Source organism: Agelaius phoeniceus, chromosome 23 (genome assembly GCF_051311805.1).
Source record: "Agelaius phoeniceus isolate bAgePho1 chromosome 23, bAgePho1.hap1, whole genome shotgun sequence".
Lineage (NCBI taxonomy): Eukaryota > Metazoa > Chordata > Aves > Passeriformes > Icteridae > Agelaius > Agelaius phoeniceus.
The window spans coordinates 883359-907321 of NC_135287.1; the positions used below are offsets into that span (position 1 = coordinate 883359).

The 23963-nt window shown below is 43.9% G+C and overlaps 1 protein-coding gene across 1 annotated transcript in view; it reads right to left on the reverse strand.

The window, feature by feature from the left end:
- Positions 1 to 1954: 1954 nt before the first annotated feature.
- Positions 1955 to 23963, reverse strand: part of BARX2 (BARX homeobox 2) — a 33261-nt gene continuing 11252 nt past the window's right edge. The window contains exons 2-4 of the mRNA XM_054647567.2: positions 6496 to 6793; positions 4019 to 4103; positions 1955 to 3248 (exon numbers count right to left, since the gene is read on the reverse strand). Of these exons, the coding sequence (XP_054503542.2) occupies positions 2997 to 3248; positions 4019 to 4103; positions 6496 to 6793 (635 nt within the window). The 3' untranslated portion in view covers positions 1955 to 2996. The remainder of the gene's footprint in view (positions 3249 to 4018; positions 4104 to 6495; positions 6794 to 23963) is intronic.

A 23963-nucleotide genomic window follows, 5' to 3' on the forward strand; every position in this document is an offset into this window, starting at 1 on the left:
CTGATTGGGTTGGTTTTTTAAGTTAAAAAAGTCCCAGGATGGTTTGGGTTGGAAGGGGCCCTAGACCTCATCCAGTCCCACCCCCTGCCATGAGAAGGAACATCTTCCACAATCCCAAGTTGCTCCAAGCCCTGTCCAGTGTGGCCTGGAAGAGAACAGATTCATTACAATATATTTCACTTTGACTCAGACAAGCTGAAATATCTTTGATGCCTTCCCTGACGGTCAGCTTTTTGTTTCTAGAACCACACAAAATTCAATTTAATCAGCTGTTCAGGCTTACAAATCAACTGAGTAGAAACTCTTGCAGAGTTTTTTTGCAACTTGATGGTGAAACTCATTATTAGACAAATGATTTCCACTCAGTTGCTCTCTTCACTCTCCCTGAGTACTGTGGCATTTGAGACTTGTGGAAACATTTTCTGTGGAGATAGGAGTGCTGATGCCACTATCCAAGAACAATAGAGGCTGATTACAGATTTCATAGACCATGTAATCTAATTCCTGTATAAACAGGCCACAGGCCTTTTAAAATTAAATGTTATTTCTAGTCCAATAGATACGGTTGAACTACAGCACAATTCTGGAAAGAAGAGGGAAAAAAAGACATCCACAGATAAAGAATGTGCAACAACTCAGACATTGCATCATAGCTCCAGCAAAATCCTGCCTCACCACCTTTGCCTCTCATTGGGGCTGTCACAAGCATGTCTGGGCTCTGTGAAAGGAAAATGTTCAAAGACAACTAAATTTTGATGCATTTAATGGCAGAGGAAACACTTTGCAGTTCACAGCCTGTGTTTGCAACAGAACAGGCAAGAGGGAAATGTTTCATCCCATTTCTAGTTCACTGTGACACAGAAAAAAAGGAGCTAAAAGGTAACAAACCCCAGGTGTTTTCTAAGCTCCTTGCAAATGAGTGTTGCCCAGTTCTGGTAAATTTGGCTTAGATTTAGGTGCAAACCTGTCGATGCACTTACACCAGTGGCTGCCTTTTCCAAGCTGATTATTGTGCACTGGACACACAGGGAGTGGAGCATGTCCCTCCCTGGCTTGGCTAAAGCTGGAGTTTCACCACATGAAAGTGTAATCTCTGTCTCACACACTGTAAACACACACAGTGAGCAGCACAAAGAGGATTACCTGGAAAGTATTTCTCTATTAAGCCATTCCAAAAGTCAGTCCCCAGGCAGGATTATACAGATTCATTTCTTCAAGGAAAGAAGAAACCCACATTTTTTAATATAAACTGTTCTAGGACAGGATGTCCCACAAACACCACTGTGCTTATATGACTTATTTATTTTTACCTTTCTGAAAGCTGTTTGCAAGTTTTAAAGCACATCTTCAGTGCTGGCTGGATGGAGAACAAACAACAGCAAGGGTTGGATGCATGGCAGCCGTGGAAAAGCCTTGCCAAGTGAGACACTCAACCATGGATATGAACTGCACAAATCCTTTACCAAATACCTATTTTATCTTACCTGATTACCCAGAGCTAATGCAGAGCTGGAATCAGACACTACCAAACACCACTGAGCAAGAAACTGGGTGAAAAAGAATCCCTTTCTCCCCACTCAACACTGCTTGGATAAACTGTTTGAGAACTGTGTGTGAATCCTTGCCATCCCAAAAAAGGGATATTCAGAAATCATCTTCACAGAGCCACAAAGAGCCACTAAATATGTGTCCAAAACTGGAGGAGGTGACAGAAAATAGTGCCCTTGTTCTGACACATTCACCCAGTGACAAGGTGGCATTTACAACACCCTCACCTCCCTCAGCAAGTGCTACAAATAGTTTACACAGAGCACGTTGTAGAGTGATGTTAAGGAAAATCTGATGATTTCTATTTCCTCCAGATTTTGTTGGAATAGAAAAACCTATTCCAGAAAAGCCTCTGCCTGATACTCTGAAATAAGAATCTCTGGAAGAGAAACAACAGCAACAACGGTTTAATTTATGTATTTTATTTTTAATTAAAAAATAAAGGTTATCTTAATACATCTTTTGCAGCCTTTGGGCAAAATGCACTCTTAACAAGACTCTATGAAACATGATGCACATCTTTTCCTGGCACATATCTTAAACAAATGCCAGCTTCCTGCAGCAACTTTGGAAATCCACCATTTTCCCCAAACCCTGAAAACATTTAACAGTTCATTTAAAAAATCCCTCTAAAAATTAAAAGTGGGCCGAAAGCAAAAGTCCCAGATCCAAGCACCCAAAAGCTTTTGGAGGAGACTTATATCGAAATGCTCATTTCATTCCAAGTTTTATCCCACATCACTGCAAATTCACAGACACAGCACCCAAACCACCCAAGGAGAGGCAATTGGAGCTGACCCAGGTATGGATCTCCCTTTGGAAGCTTTGATCTTAACTGGGCCAAAGCAAACCTGGGGGTCTGAACCGTTTCCTAAAATTGTTTAAGTCAGGCCCATCCCTAACAGAATTAAGTGCTGGTTACACAAGGAAATGGTGCTGTCAGAGCTCCCATTCCTTGCCTATCCCTGATCTGAGCCCAGGCCAAGCTCTTTGTCCATTGGCACCACACAAGGCAAGGATAAAGCCAAGGGAATGCACTGACCCTACAACACGGCCACACACCTGCCTCCCACTGCCTGGGAGAGCCCCAGGCTTCTCAAGGAGTTGTCTTGGTGTGGTTTTCCCTGGAAATGTCCTGGCTCAGCCCTCCCTGCAGGAAAGCTCAGGCCCCTGCCAGAGGAGGAACAGGCTGGCACCATTCCCACGGGATGTCTTCGTTCCACCTGGCCCGTGATGGCTGATTCCCAAAGGCACAACGTGACCAATCTTCAGACTTATGCACAAGGTCTACATACATATATATATATATATATATATATTTATATATATATGTACACTCACACCACTACATACATATTTAAATATATATATACATATATATATTTGGTTTTGATTTTTCTCTTTGATCTTTTTTTTATTCTCTTCTTTTCCCCTCCTTTCTCTCCCTTTTAACTTAAGGGTGTAGTCTCCTCTGAGGAAGGCTCTGGTATATGTTCTGGAGACTTCTCTGTCTCCAACAGGACTTCTGGGTTTTCCTCTGTTAGTTTTGGCTCCTCAGAGGCTTGAGATCCCTCCTGCAGCTGACTCTGAGCCTGGCTGTTCATTTTCTCCTCTGCTTCAATCTCCTCCGAGGTGGGAATGGAGTTTTTCTTTGGACGGCCTTTGGGCTTCGTTGGAGCTTCCTGTCCACCCTTCAACACCTGGAGCAAAAAGATGAACTGTCAGGATTCTGAACTCTGCTGGTCTCAGACATCCTGTTCCTATGTCTAAGTCCCTCTCTCTACACACCATTCCTGCAGCAACAAGACACTCCAGCCAAGGATCTATATCCAAGGTAATGCCAAATTTGTTAGAAGTGACAGTAACTTCTGCAGGTGCCACATGCATCCAATGGAACAGCCTAGACTGCATCTCGTCTCCCAAATCAGAAAACATAGACATCTCCACTAGAGAATGTCACAGCATCATGCTCCCACCAGCATTTATTGAGTGGCTGACCTTCATAAAAAAGCATTTTAACTGGAAAAGGACCATGAAGATGAGAAAAACTGAAAGGTGAAACAAAGATATGAGAAGTAAAAATTAGTATCAGCTCTCAAAACTGCTCTGTTTCCATAGAGCAACAGAGTCTTTTTTTTCTATGCACAAAACCAATCTCAGAAGCACTGAGATCACAGGAATGCAGAAAAATGCAGAAGGAGATATTTTGGTTTTTCCCTCACTTCTATTCTCATTTCTTTCACTTCTTTGCTTTGTCCTCCTCCTACTGCCTTTAGCCCCCTCTAGCCCACCACATGTACTTGCAGTATGAACACTTTAAAAAAAGAGACCATCTCTGTGAGAAATGATCAGGAATAAAACAAAATTTGGTATAAATAGACACAAGTCACTCTACTATGTTCAGCTTCCAAATCTGTTATTTGCAAGGAGCCATTTAAGAGCCATGGAGAAATGACAAGCACCCACTCACCATTTTCTTCCACTTCATCCTACGGTTCTGGTACCACGTCTTCACCTGGAGCTGAGTCAGCCCCAAAGATTGGGCTAAGTCGAGCCTGGGAGACAAACCAGACAACAAAATGAGTTTACTTAAGCCAAGAGGAGCTCAGGTGCCAGGTCTAGGCAGTGCAACACTGTTAGAGCATTCAGCAGTTTCTGATCAGTTGTCTCAAGAATGGTCACACAGAAGTGGTAAAACCCGTGAATTTAGGATGCAAAGATGGATGCTGCTATGGAAGATGCAGGTGTTGGCAAGCTCTCTTTTCTAGACATGGCAGGGTTTGTCTGCCCTCTTTGAGACATGAACCTGTTGCACTCCAGCTGCTGATGCTCTATGTTTGTCCATGAATTAGGAGCTACTGGTACATCACATCCCTGAAAAACAGGTCCCTGGTGTCTGAAGCAAACTGGTGGGAACAGACACACAGCATCAGCTACTCTTTGTATCATATTTCTCCTTCACTACCTTCAGAATGGGGATCATGGTACTTGCCCATTTCTCATGGAATAGTAGTACATCTAAATCTATCAATTTAATATACATTCTGTTATTGAGGCAATTTAAGCTTCTAAGTGAATTTATTTTTTGTATGTTTAGCTGCAGGGTATATGTGGCAGACAGCCCATAATCCTGATTCATCCTTCACAAATCTCCAACCCATGCAAGTTCATGTGAACCCATTCATTATTTCTATATTAAAGCCCAGGATATGAAGCAAATGTGGCTCAGAGTAGCTCCTGATCCTTCCCCACAGGTGATAGCACCATGCATGTGGTGGTTTTGTAATGGAGCTGCACAAGGGATGGAGCTGGAAATCCTCAGCCACACCAGGAAAGTGCACCTCAGAGTCATGCAAGTCCTGCAGGTGGGACAGATCCAACTCAGAGCCACATTCCACAGTATTCTGCATTCTGTGACTTTTTGGCAAATATCTCCTTGCCTTTGGATGGGCAAACACATTTGTGAAGGCCAAGTTTTTCATAATGAAAGCTTTGTTACACCTGGGCTCCTTGGGCAACCAGATTTACATTTGTAAACACCCACGTACCCCACCCTAGCTCTCTGTGCTCCACCTCACACTTAAGGATTCATGCTTCTCTCCCACTCCGGATTCACTCTGGACCTGCAGGCTTGTTCTGCCACTACATCACATCTGAAGCCATTGATCTAAGACACCAGTACTGTTAAGAGTAGAACATGTCAGAGTCATTACCCTGATGATAAACCAGGGGTTTCAGGTGCCCTCCCAGGGCTACAATCTTCTATCCAGGACAAAAGCTGCAGAAGTGAACACAGGTCACAATTCACTGCTTTGCCAGGTTTTCAGCCATGTTGTTGACAGAGAGAAGCTTGGCTTAGCCAACCCTTTGTGCCTTAGTGCTCATGTCTGGTAACACCTGGTTTACTTGCAACCAGCTTCCATCTCTTGCCACATACCTCAGTGCAACCAGCACTGCCTGGAAACCCAAGGAAACAAACACAGAGGAAGTGGTACATGGGCAGGAATTGCTCATCGTCCTCAATGAAGCCAAGGAACAGTCATATGAGATTATTAATTACCAGCCTTGAGTGCCTCAGCAAAGTGTCAACCATCTGGTGATGTGAAGCTGTGAGGAGTCATTGCAGGCATAGCAGGAACTCTGAAACTCCATGAGGCAGGTTGGCTACGACCAGGAATTTTCAGCTGCAGCAATTTGGTCACAGGCAGTAGGAGCAGAAAATGCCATCTTCAGAATCAATTTAAATATTGGGACACTCCCCTCTGTGGAGTGCAGGGCCTGATACCTTTCAAACATTCTCCAGGTTTACAAACTTCCTAGGAATTTGATGGGTCATTTTTCCATAATTTAGATTTCCAGAGTAGGATTCAAAGCCCTTAAAAAAGCTAAAATCTCTCTTAGTTTGGTTTGCCCATGTGGTACCAAGCAGTGCCTAAGAACTTGCCTGTGCCTTTGCAAGGCACCTTTCAACTCCAGGCTCTGCTTTCCAACCTTATGAACAGGCCACCACCTTCCCACTGAATTGCTGCCCAAGGTGCTGGATAAAAGCCAGCTCAGGAGCAGCTGAAGATACCATGAACACACAGCCATGACCCAGCAGATCCCAGGGGGAGACAGGCTCCATCGTTTTTCAAGTGTGCAGCAGGAGTTGGAAAGGCAGAGATCCTTCTTCTCTGAGGAGATCTCTGAGCCTGGAGAACTGCTCCCAACCATGTGTATCATCTGACATTTCCACTGATATGATCTATTTGTGTTACCTTTGATCCCAGGAAAAGTAGCCTTGGATTTGAATCAGGTTACCTGCCATGGCCGCAGCCAATGGCAGAGGCAACTTGGTGGAGCAAGAGGCAGCACCCCCAGCCAGGGAATGTTCACTGTGGAACAACTGAGCAGGGCTGGAGTATCCCTTTTGCTCATCCCTACTCCTGGTGTGAGCAACCAACCTACCTGTCGGGGGTGGAGAGGTACTTCTGCTTCTGGAATTTCTTCTCCAGGCCCATGAGCTGGATCTCGGTGAAGATGGTCCGACTTCGGCGCGGCTTCTTTGAGCGGGGTGGGGGCTGCTCTGCCTCCGACTCACTGCTGCCCTGGGCCTCGCTGGGGGAAACCTCCGTGCCCACGGCGGCCCCGCAGGGCTGGGCTGGCAGCAGGTGGGAGCTGCCGGCGGCCGGGAGCAGCGCGGGCAGCGCGGGCGGCTGCCGGGTGATGACGGAGAGGAGGGGGTAGGCCCGGAGAGAAGGGGAGCCTGGCAGGGAGGAAGCACAGGCAGATGAAGGACAGATCAGTGCTGATGTGTTTGAGCAATGCGAGTGCAGGGGAGAGGAGGGAGACAGGAAGGGCTTTCCTGGCTCTGCCATTTACTTATTAAAGGACAAGCAAGAATATTCACCTCTTTGGACCTGTTCCTTCTCCCAAATTGCACAGCTTTTCTTGGGCTGGGGAACCCTAACCCTAACCCTAATTCTAATCCTAACCCTAGGACAGGGAAAGGAAGGACTGCCTTTCCACTCCTTTTTTAGGAGATATTATAACCATTGAAATCATCTGTCTGATTACTGCAAGAGACTGAACTCCAAGCAAAGGATGAAATATATCCCCAATCTGTTCCCAACTTTGTTTCCCTGGGGAAACTAGGACAGGGTTCACTTGAGATAGTCCCCCTGCTCTTGCAGGTAAATACACAACAGAGTCTGGTTCACAGCTCATTCCATCCCCTAATGGGCAACTGCATCAGAACCACCCTTGCCCTCCATTGCCCACACTGATCCTGCTGACCATGCAGGAAGATGAGGATGAATAGACCCCAAGAGTTCTTCACTGACTGAACGCTGCATCTTACACCACCCCGTTGATACCAGCCCTAAAAACAAACCAGTTCTGCTCCAATCTTTTCAGATCAGGGCTGTTCTGGGATGACAAATCCAAACATTCCCAAACACTAGAGGAAGTTCTGATCCACATCAGGCCTTCTGATTTACAACTATAGCAAATTCCTGCTCAGCCTTAGCCCCAGGAAATTGAATGTTCCTTTAAAGTTTGGGCAGGGAAATTGAGCTACATACGGGAAACGTAAACTCAGTGTCAGATATACAACCTGCAGAGTCTTGGGCAACTCATTTTCTTGCTCTGTACCTCATTTTACCTCATTTGCAAGATGGAAACAATCCTCCTTACCTACATCACTGATGGTAAAATATGGATTAAAATTTAATGTACACAAAGTATTTGGAGATCTTTAGATAAATGGGACTGTGGAAAGGAACATATTACAGGCTGATTGTGAAACCCTTCACATGAATCACCACTAATGAAAATAATGATCTCAAGACCTCAATGAGTGTGTTGGGGTGAGTAACTCCACACCGTGGAAGAAAGGAGTTCCCAGCCTGGCCTGCTGATGACCTGTATTCCTCAGCCCTCTCCCCAGCTGTAGGCTTGTGATCACAGGAACCAGGTCCTAGGTGAGCTGGGTACATCAAAGAACATCATAGACTGTTGATCGTTGCTTCTCTCCTCAACCACAGCAAGTTGTGCAAAACTTAGCCACTTAAAAAGCAAGCTGGGGAAACTATTGTCAAAACTCTAAATAGCTGTGACTACAGACTGGGGTTTAGGCAGACTAGGACTTCAGTCTTGCTTTCTCCTCCACACCTCCGCAACACTAAAAATCAAAGTATTTCCATTAAATGTAAAGCTTTCCACTTAAACCACCAAGGAAGCATTTGAGAGATGAGATCAGGTTTGCCAAGCCAATCTTTAGCTTGTGTCAAGCCTTATCTACCTTTTTTTTCTGGGTATTTTTTCTAGCTGAAGACTGTGCTGATCTACAGCACCACTGAGTAACCTGGTGGAAATTTTGCCTTGATTTACAACTTCAGTGGCTGTTCAAAGATCATAAATTAGGACAGAGTGTGCTGTCCTTTGCTTTACACCTCTGTCCTTTGCTTTACTCACAAAATCTATGCTGGTATTTATGCCCCCTCTGACACCACTCAGCTAGACAGAAGACAAAGCAGATGCTGCTCCCATAGCCTATGTCCTTCTTGTCAACCCACCACTGTTCATTTCTGACACTGTGGGACAACAAAAAACTTGCTGGCCCACCCATAGAACAGACGATTTCTTCTCTTTCAGCCAAATTTGCCCAAAAATCATCCCCTCTTGCCTCCTTGAAGGGTTTCTCAATTTCTAAAGTCCTATGAAGGAACATTGAGGCCACCTCCACCATAAGAGGTGTTCCTGGGTGTGCCATAGGATTCATGAGGACATTGTGTGTTGATGTCTTCATTTGCAGCAGTCCTGGGACTCAGCCCCAGGACACAACTGCGCTTGGTCACTCAGGCTCCAACAGACTTCTTGGATCCCAGTTCTACCCTGTTCTGGATAAGGAGACTTAAGCTTAAGCTTACTCCAGAAAGGAGTGGGTCCAGTCTTATTACATCCCCCTATCCACTGCTCTGGAGTCCTGGTTCAATCCTGCCCATCACAGAGGTCCTGCTCCTCCGTAGGTTCATGCTCCAAACCTTATCCCACAGCCCATTCCTGTTCTCACTCATGGGTAACTTTTGGCACCAGATCACCGATTAATCAATACTTTTGTACTTCCATACATTTCCAGCAGGGCTCTCCATAAAGCACAAAATTACTCATTAATAATAAATCATCTGAGCTCAGAAACCCCTGCAAGGCTCCAAGTGACTGACACCTCTGGATGAAAGGATTTTTACAAGAAACTCTCTTCAAAGGAGGTCAGCAAAGTCATTTGATATCAGAGCAGCCAGGGATATTTTCTTTTCTGTATGGCATGGTAGCAGCATGTGGAGTGCTTGAAGGGAGGGGAGGGCGGTTACAATCATCCCAGAACATAAGATCTGCCTTCATCAAACAGAGAAAAGTCTCTTCAGGTTATTTTTCTAATAGTCAGGTAAGATTTGGATTACAAGAACTGCTTTTCAAGATGACCAGCAAGGCCTTGGCTATTTTTGCAGGGTAAAAGGTGGTTATTAGAGAAGCAGATGACACCGGAGTTGTTTGGGTCTGGGTTTTCAAGTGCTGAGCACCTGAATGAGGAGATACATTTTCCAAAATTCTCAGCAGCCAGCAGCTGTGCCCTGGTCAAACACTTAGAAAAGCTCAGCACATGCTTATTTTTGGAGCCCACGTCAGGTCACAAATGTATTTACGGCCCTTCTGACACCACAGTGCTGCTTCTGCGCAAGTCGTGGTTTACAGCTGCCTGGCTGATTTGAGTTCCAGGTGCTGAACAGATTTGTGAGGCTGTTGACACTAAGTGTTGTGTATTTGTTTATCATTTGTGCTTGCAAGAGTAACCTTTGCTTATGGTTTGACACCAACAGTTGTGACAGGGCTTTTAGAAACCACTGTAAATAATGAAAGCATCATGATCAGCCCAGCTTTCACAAGACTGCTCAGTTTTTTGCCCTCAGCCTGGTGAGGACACAGGATGGATGTGGCACAGAGTAAGAAATAAAGATGGCATCTAGAAAAGACATGAGTGTCAAGGCTGCAGATATTTTTTGGGAGAAAGCTACAGGTCAGAAAGGGGGCAATGCTTTAGCAGCCTCTTGCACGTAGAGCAAACCAGAAATAACTGACCTCTACATTGCACGAGGAAGCTTTCAGTTCCCAGAGAATGAAGCCCAAGTTCAGTGTCCTGCTCTGGATCTAGTTATCCCAAAGTTCAAAGCAGCTGAAGGTGAGCCAGTCCATAGTCTCTAGGTACACTGTTAACATGACTCCCCTTAAACCATCTGTACAGTTCTCACCCTGATAAAGCCTTGCCTTCCAAACGCCACAAAATCTGAGGCGAGATCTAAACTCCTCATCCCCCGGAGTTCAAAGGTACTTCTAGACTGACATGGTATTGTAAGAATGGAATAATTTCCTAATCTTCAACAAATTAAATGCTGGCAGGCAGCTCTTGTCTGCTCAGCACTGTTGTGACACGCTCTGTCTCCCAAACTGGGATGAATGGGAGTGAAGAGCTCTTTCTTTCCATACCTGCCTTTCACAATGGTTCCACTGAACACGTTCTCACCTGCACTGTTGCGTGAGCACTTTTTCTGACCCACTGCTCTTTCGTACATGAAAATGCAAAAGATGCCCATATAAACCAGAAAATGAGGAATTTGCTACTCTAGAAAAACACCTAAAGCATTTTAATATTTCCATCTAAAACTGTCAAGAGGCCCCACACTCCAGTGGTGAAACCACCAGTGGTTTAGGACTCAGGAGGTCTCAGTGCTCTTCACAGGGACAATGGTCTCTGACTATGTGGTTTTCTATAGAAAAGTCCCAGTTTTATCTACTAGAATAATCTTAATCACCCCAAAGCAGGTATTCTTGGGCTCACTCTGCTGCTGAATACTTCTCAAATATTTGGGAAAAATAAGTATAATCCCATACTTCATACTATGCACTACTGAAGGAGCACTGCCTAAGCAACAGATTTTTTTCCTGTAGTTCTTTTTTAAGGATTTGAATAATCTCAGTTTCGAGCAGTAAGAACGCTCTTATTTCTGTCCACCTCACAAAGCAAACATCTGGCCACTCTTGCTAAAACTAACCAAGGGCTAAAAATAAAAAAGACATTGGATCTGCAGAGCATTTTCTACGATCTGACAACATTTTGCTTCGCTATTTAAATCTGCATTGGCAGCCACTGTACAGTGAATAACAGATCTGTAGTAAGCACTGCCCACATCACCTTGGCATAAACTGGCATACTCAAGCCACACACAGGATAACCCTGGACTCCTGTTTCCTAATTATATGTCAGATATTTCTGAAAAAAAACTATCATGGTTTGATGTATCCAAAATTTTTTTTGTCATTTGTTTTTCTTTGCAGCAGCAACAAGAAGAAGATGTTACATCAAGAAAACCAATCTGAAACCATCTCCTCTCACCTTCTGGAACGTTTCTAATAAACTTATTTTAAACTTCTGACCTCTGCCTAAGACACAGTGGATACACCACCACTGGACAGATCACCTTGCAGAAGTTGTAATTAAAAATAAATACTTGAAACAAGTATTTTCCCCTTATTTACCCCCACCTCCCCTTGTCCCTGGCTTAATTTCAACCCCAACAGACATGGAATAGAAGGAAGAGAGAACAGAAAGCACTAATTAGTTGCACGGTTTGACTGCCGGCAATGGAAGAACAGTTTTCCTCCCAGGCAAACTTAGTTTCCAAATGTTGTTTTGGAAAGCAAGAAAGAAAAAGGAAGGAAAGATTTATGGATCAGTTCCTCTTGGCAAGTCAGCCCTGCTCAGAGGCTGAATGAATCTCACTCAGAATGGGCTGCAGCAAAAGGTAAATAATAAAAGAAAATGAATTTATGACTTAGGAAGGTCTATAAATCTCTCATCTCCTGAGTGTCAAAACAAAGAGAACCAAGGAGTTGAGTTCATTTTGCTGAAGGAGCAGGCAGTCTCCAGACAGGAATAAGTGATCCCTGAGTGAAGTAAGGAAAACAAAAGAAGCATGGAAACGTTGAGAATTAGTTGAACCACACACAGTTTCTTTAGTGGGGAGGCCATTACATAGACTTTTTCCACCACAGATCCCAAAAAGCAAAGATTTTCCAACAATACCAATTCCATGGATCTCAGCTAGACTTTACCACCTCATCCAGAGCATGAGGGACCTGGTACAATCCAGGAACTCAATGTGGCCCAGGAGCCAAGTGCTTAAAGACAGCAGCCAGGTACCCAGTGTGTGCTGCAGGACACATGGCATCCCCTCAGTTAGAGTGGGACTTTGCCTTATGGCTGCCAGACCTGCCAAAAGTTGATCAGAGAGAAAACCTGACCCTTGTACAAGGGCTCTGTTCCTCTGCTGAGCTTCCTCAGGCAGCACATGGATCTGCAGCACCTAACTTGTCCATTAGGAGCACCACTGAGGGCAGGAAAGCAATTCTTGCAGTCAGGTGAGACCTTATTTAATCTATTTTTGATGACATCAAATTGAAACCTTCTCTGCTCCCTCTATACCAGGCTTAGGCACTGAGAAGTTCCCCAGACATGGGAGACTCTTATTAACTATTAGAAGGCATCGGGTTCTTCCCAAGACCAACACTGTGCTCCACCAAGCACCCTGATACAGACATAAAGGCAAGAAGAAAAGGAAAGAACAGCAAAAGGCTGTGCATATACCAGAAAAATTCACATTCTCTCAGGAACAAGTGCTTAGGAGAGGGTTGAGGGCAATTGCCAGGTCTCTCAGACTTCCTTGATCCAGCCATTTCCAAGGTGCCTGGCCCACTAAGCACACTCATGAACACTTCAATCCCAAGTTTAAAAAACGACCTGGGTGATGTTTCTGCTATGCAGCATGGTGGGAACAGATCCCTCCGCTATCTCCGGAATGGGAAGCAGCAGAGCCATGCCTGGGGATGGCTGCTCCTGGGCCAATTATAGCCTGGGCAGAGGTGGGCTAATGAGGCTGCGATCACAGCGCTGACAGCTTGGCACTTCCCAGCTGTGAGTCCATGTATTTGCATGGAGCAGCCCTTGGAACACACTGGCACACACGGTCCTTCAGAGCTGAAGTCCAGGCATGGCAACAAAGCCTCCCTAAGCTGCCCCTGAGCAAGGCAATTGAGCCTAGAGGTGGTACCTAGGTATGGAATTAGATGTTTTTAGCATCCCTCGCAAACAAAGCTTAGCCAGAAAAGTGCAGACAAGTAATTTGTCAGAATCCCTTTTTATCAACTAGTTCAGGCACTGATTCTCTTCTCATCCTTTTCAGTCTTTAGGAAAGACAACCCTCAGATACTCTTTTAGATTTCCTATACCTCTCTTAGTATTGGAAGAGCTGGAAAACCTGCAGATAATCCTCTGAGCCTTTGCAAGTGCCATAGCTCAGCTCTGTAAGCAGATTTTTCTGTGAGATTACATATAAAATGGGAATCCTGGAACTGGGAGTGTTTGAAAATGCTCTTTGTTGCCATTCTTCCTCTCCAGCACCTCAAAGCTCAGTGACAGACTTAGCCTTGTTTGGGGAGAGGAGAATTGTCTGCGGTTTGGTTTCTTTTTCTACTTGCTCTCTTTCTTTGGATATGTATGGAAAATGGTGGTAGCTAAGCTAGACCTAAAGTCTCTGCACAAGAGCAGAGGTGAAGGGCACTTCTGGGACATTTTAAGAGCTTCCAAAAATAGTCTTAAGACTCAGCCAAAATGCAGAGAGACAAAATTTCCATAGGAATTGTGTCATGGAAGCTACTGGAAGGCAGAGCAATCAACCCAGAAATCTTAAGTGCAGAACTGGAACACGAACAGACACTGCTGACACTCTAAAATAGCACCAGGGAGGTTCCTTGGAGTAAAGTTTAACTGCTCCCTCAACCAAAGACTGCAGGTACATTAACACTACATTCTTTTGCTACTTCAATGAACCCTACTAATCTGACAAGGACCATGAGTCTTGCAAACATTAAATACAACTCAGCAACACAGCAAAAAATGTAGCAAATGGCTTCTCTTCATTGTGGAAAAATCCAGACCTAACTGATATCCATGGCAAAATACCCATCAGCTTCAGTGGAGCCAGGATTTCACACGCATGTGCCCACAGAAAGAAAACAGACGACAAAACAAAACAAAGGAAGTTAGTGCAACTAATTTTAGCACAGGGAAAATGATCCTTTTTTTAGGCATTCTTACTGAAAGCCAGTTCTTCAGGAGTCTACACCTCTGTATGAGCCGAGTGAGAATGGGAGAAAAAATTGGCATCTAATCAAATGTCAATATTTTACCTCAGATTTTCAGGTGGGCTCAACCAGGAGTCGTGTTTAACCTTCCCTAAGAGAACAGTCCCTTTTCCCTTCAATCACTCTTTTTGGGGGGATCAGGTTTTTAGCTAAATCTGTTGCAAACAAAATCACTGATGTTGGTGGAGGTTGACTTAAAAGATGCTCCTCCCAAAGCATCTCCCACTCTGCAAATCCTAGTACAACTTCCCAGGGATGACTGGAGCTGGACACGACTCCAGCTTCTGCTCCCTGGGGTCTGGGACACTTGAGCTGTGGCTGAGTTCAGCCCAATTTCAAAGCCACAGGGGAAATTTTCTCAACTCTGTAGGATCCAGATTTTCTGTTTTAAGTCTGTCTCCATTAGCAATTTATCAACACATTGCTGTATTTCTTCTCAATAATAACAGCAATTAGTAAATTTGAATGATGCAAGGCGTGCATGCTGCTGGCCTCCACAGAAACCAACAGAAAAATAACTAATCCTTACTTATTAATGACATTTGATATTCATATCATACTTTTTTGTGTGTTTAAGGCCCTGCACACACTAAGTAATTGGCCTTGGACAGCTGAGAAGCCTGAGAGCCCCCCTGAACAAGACTTGTCTCACTCCCTGCTGCCACAGGCACCTTGCCTTGGACAGGGCTGGATGTGGGACAATTATCCATCCTAAAAACACAATCCAAAACTAACCTAGAGCAGCAGTGTCTCCAGGGATGCCAGGTCCCTGAAGGATGGCACCAGGGATCCTCTGGCAGGGCTGGCGATCACCATTCTGACAAACTGGCTTTGTTCAGGGCCATTGGGGGGGAGGAGATGGTAATGCACCTTTTGAAGCTAGAGTGGAAAGGCCTGGCTGTGCTGTCCTGGGGCAATCACTGGGATATCCTGGGATAACAATGCTCAGCCACTGAGTTTATTCCCAAATGCTGGAAAGACACAAGCCAGCAGCACCTGGTGCTAAAGGCTGCTGTCCCTGCACAGAGCAGCCTTTCTTCCAGGCTGTCAGTCAAGCACAGGAGTGTGCCAGGACCTTGTCAGATCCTCAGTGAGGAGGAAAATTTATATATAAGGAAGATTTATTTTGTTTTAAAGAAGCATTTAAAGAATCTATTTGGCCAGCACTCAAGAAATCCTTTGTGGCAAAAGTAATGGCACTGTGGCTTCATTAGCGGAGAACGAATCAGAACACACACCACGTCTGTACTTTGAATTATTCTGTTTCACATACTCAAATGACACCTGCCTTTTGGATGGGGGACCCCTTGACTCAAACCTGCCCCCTCCAGCCAACCTGAGCATGGCTCAGAGAGGTGCTCTAAGGCTAGACAAAAGGGTCTCTGTCTGGGATTCCCCATCTTTAGCTGATGAGTCCTTTAAATCCTTCTCAGTGGGAAAGGAGGTGCTCTGAACACAAGCAGATCTGCCTTAATATTTATTGGATACGTGGGCCCAAGGCCATTGTGACTTCGAACAGCTCCCAAGGGAAGGCAGGCTTGGAATTGAACCTCCATTCCAGACTCTTATTGCTTGGACTCAGAGGGAGTTCTAAGTCTGGGCTACATCAATCCCAGCACATCTCCATAAACAACAACACTCAGACAGTGCAGGGAAATTCCGGGATACAATCTGCCAGCTCCCTGCCCAAATCTGCACCAAGGGGTGCCTGCACTTTGGGTCCACTAAGCCAACTTCAGCTTGAAACTCTTTTATTTTGAACTGAGTCATGTTAAATACTTCAGTCAAGAGTTCTCTCCATCACTGAGGAGAAGGCTCAGCACTAGAACTCATCATCCACTGACCCAGACTTCACATGTGAAGCAGCCAAAGGATGAGAGAATGGAACAGCTCTAAGGGGTGGATTTACAGGAAGTATCTGGTCTTGACTATTGGGGATGGAGGGGGAACACAGCACCAGAACTCTCAGGGTGTCTCAGCTTAAGTTGCAACAATTTACCAATGACAGACATGACCAGACATCATGGGACACTGGGAGAGGCCAAATCGATTCCTCTGTCCAGGTGGTGTCACTGGTCAAGGAATAAGATTTGGACTTTGATGGTGAAACAGCTCATCCTAGCTGAGAGGGTGGAGTTTGATAAAAGGATAAGTCCTGTCCTGTGCTTTGTTCTGCTCCCCAAGCATCCCTCCCTGGCCACTGCCCAAGTTTTGAGTCTATATGGCCCTTGGGCCAACACATTATGGCCATTCTTACATCCTCACACATCCGAAAAATGATTCTGCCTTCTCTGAGGATTTCACAGTTTCTAGCCAAGATCAAACACACAATGCCACGGACACATAAATCAATCAGTCCCCCACTTCCTGCTCTGTAATTATTATCACAGCATCCATAAGCAAACACCAGCCTTGGTCAGCTGACAGGCTGTGCACACAAAAGCACTCTTCAGGTTTCTCAAGCCCACCCTTGTGTGAGATCCAGCAGAAAGCTGGCCATAAATATCACTACCTCTTCCTGTCCCAAGGCTCTAAAACACACTGCTGAGAGTGACACATGGAAAGAAAGAGAGTGCAATTGTTTCTCAACACCAGACTGTGTAAATTTTGCCTGATGGACCCTTTGGAAAACACTTTTTCCTTCTCAGAATAGTAGATCAGTGTTTAAAATACACATCCAGCTCTTTTCCTACCCGCTGAAATGAAAGGGGGACTTCAACAAGTGCCAGTGTTAACCTGAAATGGATCTGCCACATCTTGGCAAAGCTTTTCCCTCTTATAGTTGTGCTTATAATCTCAAGGGTTGCTTTATTAATAATTTTGCCCTCATCAGGACACATTTAGGAGAGAGCTTGGTCTGTCTGAGCTGCATACATGATTCTTTAATTTTGCATCTGCCCTAATACAGAGAAAACCCATCTCTGTTTCCTCTATGGACAAAAATAAACTCTGTGGCTAATTTGGCTGAACAGCTGCACAAACAATGCATTTAGAAGGATGCAAATGATACACGAGCAAGTTTTGTTCACAGCCGGCCTGTCCTTTGTGGTTGACAATTAGATCAGTGGTCTTAACCATCTCTGGTGGCTGGGGTAAGGAGGAGAGACATGCACAGGGAACAAAGCTGAGGATAATGGACATCCCAGCGTTATTCCAGGAAGCTGAAACCCTGCTAACAGAATCTAGAGCACCCTGGAAGAGGATTTCCTCCAAACCTGATCTTTTTGTTTGAGTAAGCTGACTATGTCACAGCTTCCACAAGCAGAGGGCATGGCTATTTTTATCCTCTTCACATCAAGTAACAGCACACCCATGTCACCTTACAGATCCAATCTTAACTGAAAGAGAATGAATTTAGGACAACTAAGCTTTCACGTTTTGGATGGGGGGAAATACACAGCTGGATTTCCAGGTAACAGAAACTTTTCCCTGCCAATGATTCTACAGCATAAAAATCAATCATAAAAATCCTGGCAACTTCATTCCTGAAGCAGCTTCCTTGACTTCAGGACTCTCTGTATTACATAAAGTCAGTCATGAGCTGAAGATGTTGCAAAAACCATCAGTCATGGTTCCATCTCCACCTCTGCCTGCAGACATGAGTGTCCATATGGACATGAGGAGGTGGATGCTCCCACCAGTAATACCCCAGTCTCCCAGCAAGCTGATTGATGGGAGCCAAGACCCATTGTGTTCATTCCAAGGTCAGTGGCATATTGGGGTTTTTCAGCTGAAACAAAAATCAAGTTTCCCTCTTACAGAAATTAATCTAATCTCAAAAAATAAGATGAAAATGTCTCAAGGATGGGCAGTCCCCAAATGGACACATACAGAATAAGCAGTTCCATGAGAAAAATGTCAGCCTCAGAGTTGCAAAGTGCTTTGGAGGGATGAAAGCAGGTATGTGCCAGAAAAGCGATGATAAGGTTTTCCTGACATCCATACTACAGCCCTGACAGAAGGATGTGCCAGAGATTCCAGCTGGTGAGCTCCAGCTGTTGTGACCTCCACCTGCTCAGAGCAGCTGAGGCTGCCCCATCCCTGGAAGTGGCCAAAGCTGGGCTGGATGGGGTTGGGAGCAAGGTGGGATAGTGGAAGGTGTCCCTGCCCATGGCTGGAACTGGATGAGATTCCAACCCAAACCATTCTGGAATTCCATGATCTGATGATCTCCAAATGCAAGCCCTCACTCATGTCCAACATTCATCTGTGTGATTTTTTCTGTTCTGATAGGAAGAAACACTGTTTTCACATCTCCAGACAAATTTAGATTACACGTCAGGTGGAGAAAAGGCCCTAATTAATCATAATGGATGGAATTAGGTTTCTACAGTGCTCAAATTCAGCCTTAATTGTGAACAAATGCCCTTATGTGCAGAAATGTTAGAAGGATAACTGTTGCAAACAGCTTCAATCCAGAACTACAAACTTGCCCCTGGAAATGTTCTGATTTAGGGATTGAGGTGGGAAATTTAGGGATCCAAATGGAAAACCCTCCCTCAATCTAAGATTTGAAATCAAACCTTTGGTTATCATCCGCCATCATTCATGGATTCTCCTCCGAGTTTCCTACAGGCCCTGTCACCGGGAAACGTGGCGCTGCTGAGTTCCACAGGGATGTTGGGGATTCATAATCTCATTCCAATGCCAGTTACAAAACAGGCAAAAAACAACACAGCCCTTTCTTCCCTTCATGTGTAGGTGGGTGTATAATTCCCACTGGCATAAGAAGCAGCTCCAGGCTAATGGGGTATTGTCACATTCCCACCAACTTTACTCTGTCCCATAAAAGAACCAAACAAACCAAGTTCTGTTCACTTGGATGTAGATTTTGGGGAAAGAGGACGTCAGCCACAATATCTCCATTCCTGGCATTGCCTTAATGGTCAGTCTCAGCCAACTCCCTGAATCCCACTGGACTTCTGTTTTCCCCACATGCAAAACGAGGGCAATAACACCAACCACACCAGTGATATGGCCTGGAAACCATATCAACAGCAGCCATGAGAGGAGGCAGAGGTGTTGCTATCTCCCAGCTTGCTGCAGACATTCTGCATTAATGCATTGCATGAGTGCTGTGTCAAGAACTCTCTTTTGTGTCACACGATTATGAAATTCCTTAATGTGCCATTAATATGTATGTTAATTTTGAAGCAATGCATGTGTCCTGTTCTTGTGCAAGCAGTAATGTTTCCAGGGGAACTCCTCCAATAAGAGGCACAGATACAGCTCTTGGCTTTCCCAACAAAAATAGCTTTTTTAAGCTCAATTTTTAAAAAGTTCTTTTTACCCAAGAAAGACATTCTGCCTGGGATCAGCCATCCCTGCCAATTTTAACATGATGCTGATCTAAATAATTCTGCAGGGAATATTTTATGCATCTCCCAAATCTCACCACTACCAGACTCTGATTTGGCTGTGCTGGGATGAAACACATATTAGAGTTGGCATTTCCACATGCAGACAGACAAAATCTTTACACTGACAGTGTTTTCATTAAGCTCTGAAATAGGGGCTGTATCCCACCTGGAATGTTATTAAGCTGTCCAGAGAATTTAGGCAATTATTGACATTTACTGCTCTCTGATGAAAACACCCAACACTGCTGACCCATCATGGGAATTGGTATGCTCTGCTCAGCAATGGTGTGATAGTTCTGAGGGAGCTTTTAAATTCTGAGACTCAAAAGAGCCTTTAATTCACATTTGGTGAACCTCATATGAAAAACTGTTTCAATTTAAATTTTTTTTAATCCCATTTTTCCTCTCTATTGAAGTATTGATGCGTTGCCTACAGCTGTCCCTGTTTCCATCCCAGGAGATCTGATGGGAAGGAGATCCAAGGGCTTTCATTTTATGTAGAGCTTCTGAAAGATTTGCTTGGACCCTGCATCCCGTTTCACTGCCTTGAAACAGATTTTCTCCAATTAATTAAAAAGTACTTTTAAAAGTCTTTTTCCTCCTTACTTAAAGCCATTCTACAGAAGTTAAAGACTTGACATTAGATGGATGCAATGCTGAATCCATATGGATATAAATATATAGTTGGTTAATAAAAAGGTGAGTTCTGTGTCCACTCTGTGTATTCCAACCACCACACTCTACCATCACATCCTTTACACATACAAAATGACAAAGTAGAGGGAAAAGTGCAATCAAAACTGCAGCAAAATCAGAAACTTATAATCTGATACAAAAATTGGCTCAAATAACAGAATATTTCAAATTATCTTAGTCCTTTACTAAAAATAAATTTAAGAAAACAAAGTTTAAGGCACTTGAATAGCTTGCCCCTTCAAATGCATAAAGTTTCAGAATGACAACACATTCCTACTTGTTTCCAATTCGGAGGGAGCAAAGTAAGAATCATGAAAGAAAAAGAAAAACCTTGTATGAAAAAATAATTTTATGAGTTGTCTTCTCACACATTAAAAGGAGGCAAAGGAAAGGCAAATTTAAATTATTTTCTCCTCTCTGTGGGTCACCTTTCATTAAATTGCTGAGAATGAAACATACTCCCACCAGGACGTTAACATCTCATTTTCAGTGCTGCTGGGGTGAGAAGCCTGAATAAAAATAAATGGCTTCTCCAATGAGACACATCATCCATCGTCAGCATGTAAAACACAGTCATTAATCACAGCACAACCTGCTTATTATGGGCATTCAAGAACTGGCAATACAAATGCTTATAAAACAGGGGCTCCTTTCACAATTGCCTGCCCTTGTCTCTCAATAGTTTAGAGGATTAACCCTTTTGCAGTGAGGGATAGGCAAACTGGTTTTGCTTAATTCCAAACCAACCTGACATCATAGGTTCAAAAGTTCGACTTGAACATTCTCAGGTGCAGTTTGTGTGAGGGAACAAAGAGCTCAGGGAAGATAAGGGAAGGAATATAGCAAAAGAGCAAATTGAAGAACCCTACAGGGCATGGACTGAGTGTAAAAATCCAGTAAGAGACAAAGGATGGATAAAAAATGGTGATGAAAGAGTTGAAACTCTTGCAAAGTAATAAACACGGTTTTGTCTTAACACCTCTCTTAAAGTGATTTATGGGGAAGTCTCGTCCTTCCTACAGAATTCTCTCTGTTGGGAAAAAACAACAGGATTTTACTTGTACTTAATTAATACTCATGAAGAACACAGTTAAACATACACAGTCCCCACAGACCATATGACTTTGGGCTTCTCTTGCATTTCTTAGCAAAGGAATTTAAAATGCTAATGTGTAAAGGACCACCATTTTTCTTTAAAAAACAGGAAGGATGAGGAATTCAGCGGGCTCCATGTCACATATGAATTCAAGGACAAAGCCAAGTACGGATGGCCCAAGCACAAAGCGCTGCCTGCAAAGCTCTCAGCTCTTCCCTGGGCTCTGCAAAACCCAGCTCCACTCAGTTATCCCTGCTCCCAACACAGCATGTCCCAAGCTGCCAGCTAAATGAATGCTCAGAAAATGGTCATTTATTTGCAGTCTGATGCAATTCCTTTTCTTTTTCTACACACCCAAAACTTCTATTGACTCCAAGGAGAAAGTAAGTGGGGACACAAGGAAAATTCAGAGGTCTTGAGAAAAGCAGTATTTGGACATCCATGCAGCAGGCAAAAGTACCTAAGCCCCACTATTTACTGATAGCTGTAACAAGTGAAAACACCCCAATGAAGAAAATTCTTGTGGAGAAAAACTAGATGAGGTGTGTATTTGAATTTTCTCCTGAGGTGTAAACTGGCCCCAGGTTAACCAGAGTTGATAATTTGTCAAACACTTCAGTTTGTCATCAACTGGACAAATATTTCCAGTGTTGGTATCAGTTACTGGAGGCAAATGACCCATGACTGGCTTTGGGGAAAACAAACATTTTGAGAAGACAAATTAACAGTCCACTGTATTTTAAATTACACTAAAGCTACATACCAGGTACTGGAAATGAACACTTAACTTTCTTCTGGGTGGATTTTTCAGTTAATTAACATTGCAGCAATGGGTGGTGGCAGCAATTCCATTATCATTTACTCCATATGTAAGAAATACTTAGCAAATGCTTCATAGGCATGACTGGTTCAGAGTAGAGTGGGATACATCCCAGCAAATCATCAGCAAGGAGTTAAAATCAAAAAATATCTTGAGTTAAAAGAGACTCACAAGGATCATTGAGTTCAACTCCGAGCCCTGCACAGGGCAAAATCACACCTGAAGTACTCAGAAATTCAGCACTGGCTCTACTTCCTAGAAGTAGAACTGTCAGGAGTTTTCCCAAGGTATTTCTTTTAAAGGAAAGGTTTTCTTCAACTGAAGTCACCATCAAGACACTGTGATGAATGAAAGGCTTCTCAGTATCCTTCACTGCCAAAAGAATTTTCTATCCTGTAATCTACTACAGGAAAGCATCACTTTTGTTTTGTGGGTGGAAGCTCAGAGATAAAAACCACGAGCAGGTGAGAGCTTTATTGATGGGTTTGCATTTCCAAAGGAACCCCCAAAGGTGACTTTGGTGCTGAGCCAAGGCTGTGCTGAGCAGTGTCTGTGAGGTGGGAACAGCAATGCTCAGGTTTTAAAAAGCTGCCAACTGATTTTAATGCATTTTTGCAAGTTGTATCATGATTAATTGTGCTAATGCTGAAAAGGGAGAAATAGGTCACAGAAATCAGCTTTTTCAAACATATTAAAGCTACAGAGTCACCAGTTGCCATCAAAGTGTCTCATTGCTCTCCTGGCAGTGGTTTTGCTCTGTGACAGGGAAGAGAAGGAACAGTATTTTTCCTATTTTTCCATGGTTGAGTATGTGCCACAGAAGTCCTGTACTAAGGTTTATCACAGTTCTGTCCTTTTTTCCTGATTAAAACTGCTGGATGAGTACAATTTTTCCCTTCTCTGAAGGCCAAATTTCTATTTCATAGTTGCCAACTCAGTAGAATGTGACAGTGGGAGCTATTAATTGATCCTGCTATTAATAGAAAGCATGGAAAACAGAAAGGACAAAACAATTACAAAAACTGTGCGAGCACAAAAGAAAAGGAAATTATTTGCCAAACTGAGTTTTCCAGACCAAAGCCCAGTCCATGGAGCCAAGCACACAGCAGTAAGACACTCCAGCACTCCCATGCGTGCTGGGCATATGCAGTCAAACCATCTTTTCCATTTCCACACATGTCCAGCACCTCCATCCTCCACAAAGAACCTCTCACAGAGCCAAAGCAATGTCATGCCATGAAAACCAGGATCAGGCCCTATCTTTAATTTTAGCACAACCGCTACAAAGACCAAGAGACCAAGCCAGATCAATCCCACACCTGCAGACTTGGCATGGGCTGGGAGATCATCTGTGCAGAGATGAATTTAGCTCACCCAGAGATGGGAATGCTCCCAGTGCACAGACATTCCCTGCTGTCTGCACGGCTTGCCATAACCCAAGGTTTTGATGGGATGGCACTTGGGAGCTCTGACCTCCCAAGACAGGCAGACAAATGCAAGCCAGGAAACCTTACATCTGCAACTCAGAGCTGCTCCCTGGCTCTGCTGGAAAATGGACAGGGAAGAAAATTTTGGATGATAAATGAAAAGAATCAATCCTGAATGTATTAAAAATGCATAAGTTGTCTTAAAGGAACCATGTGAATTACAATTTAAAAGATAATAATGATTTAAAAGATAATCTGCCCAATTTCGTGAAAACACTGCC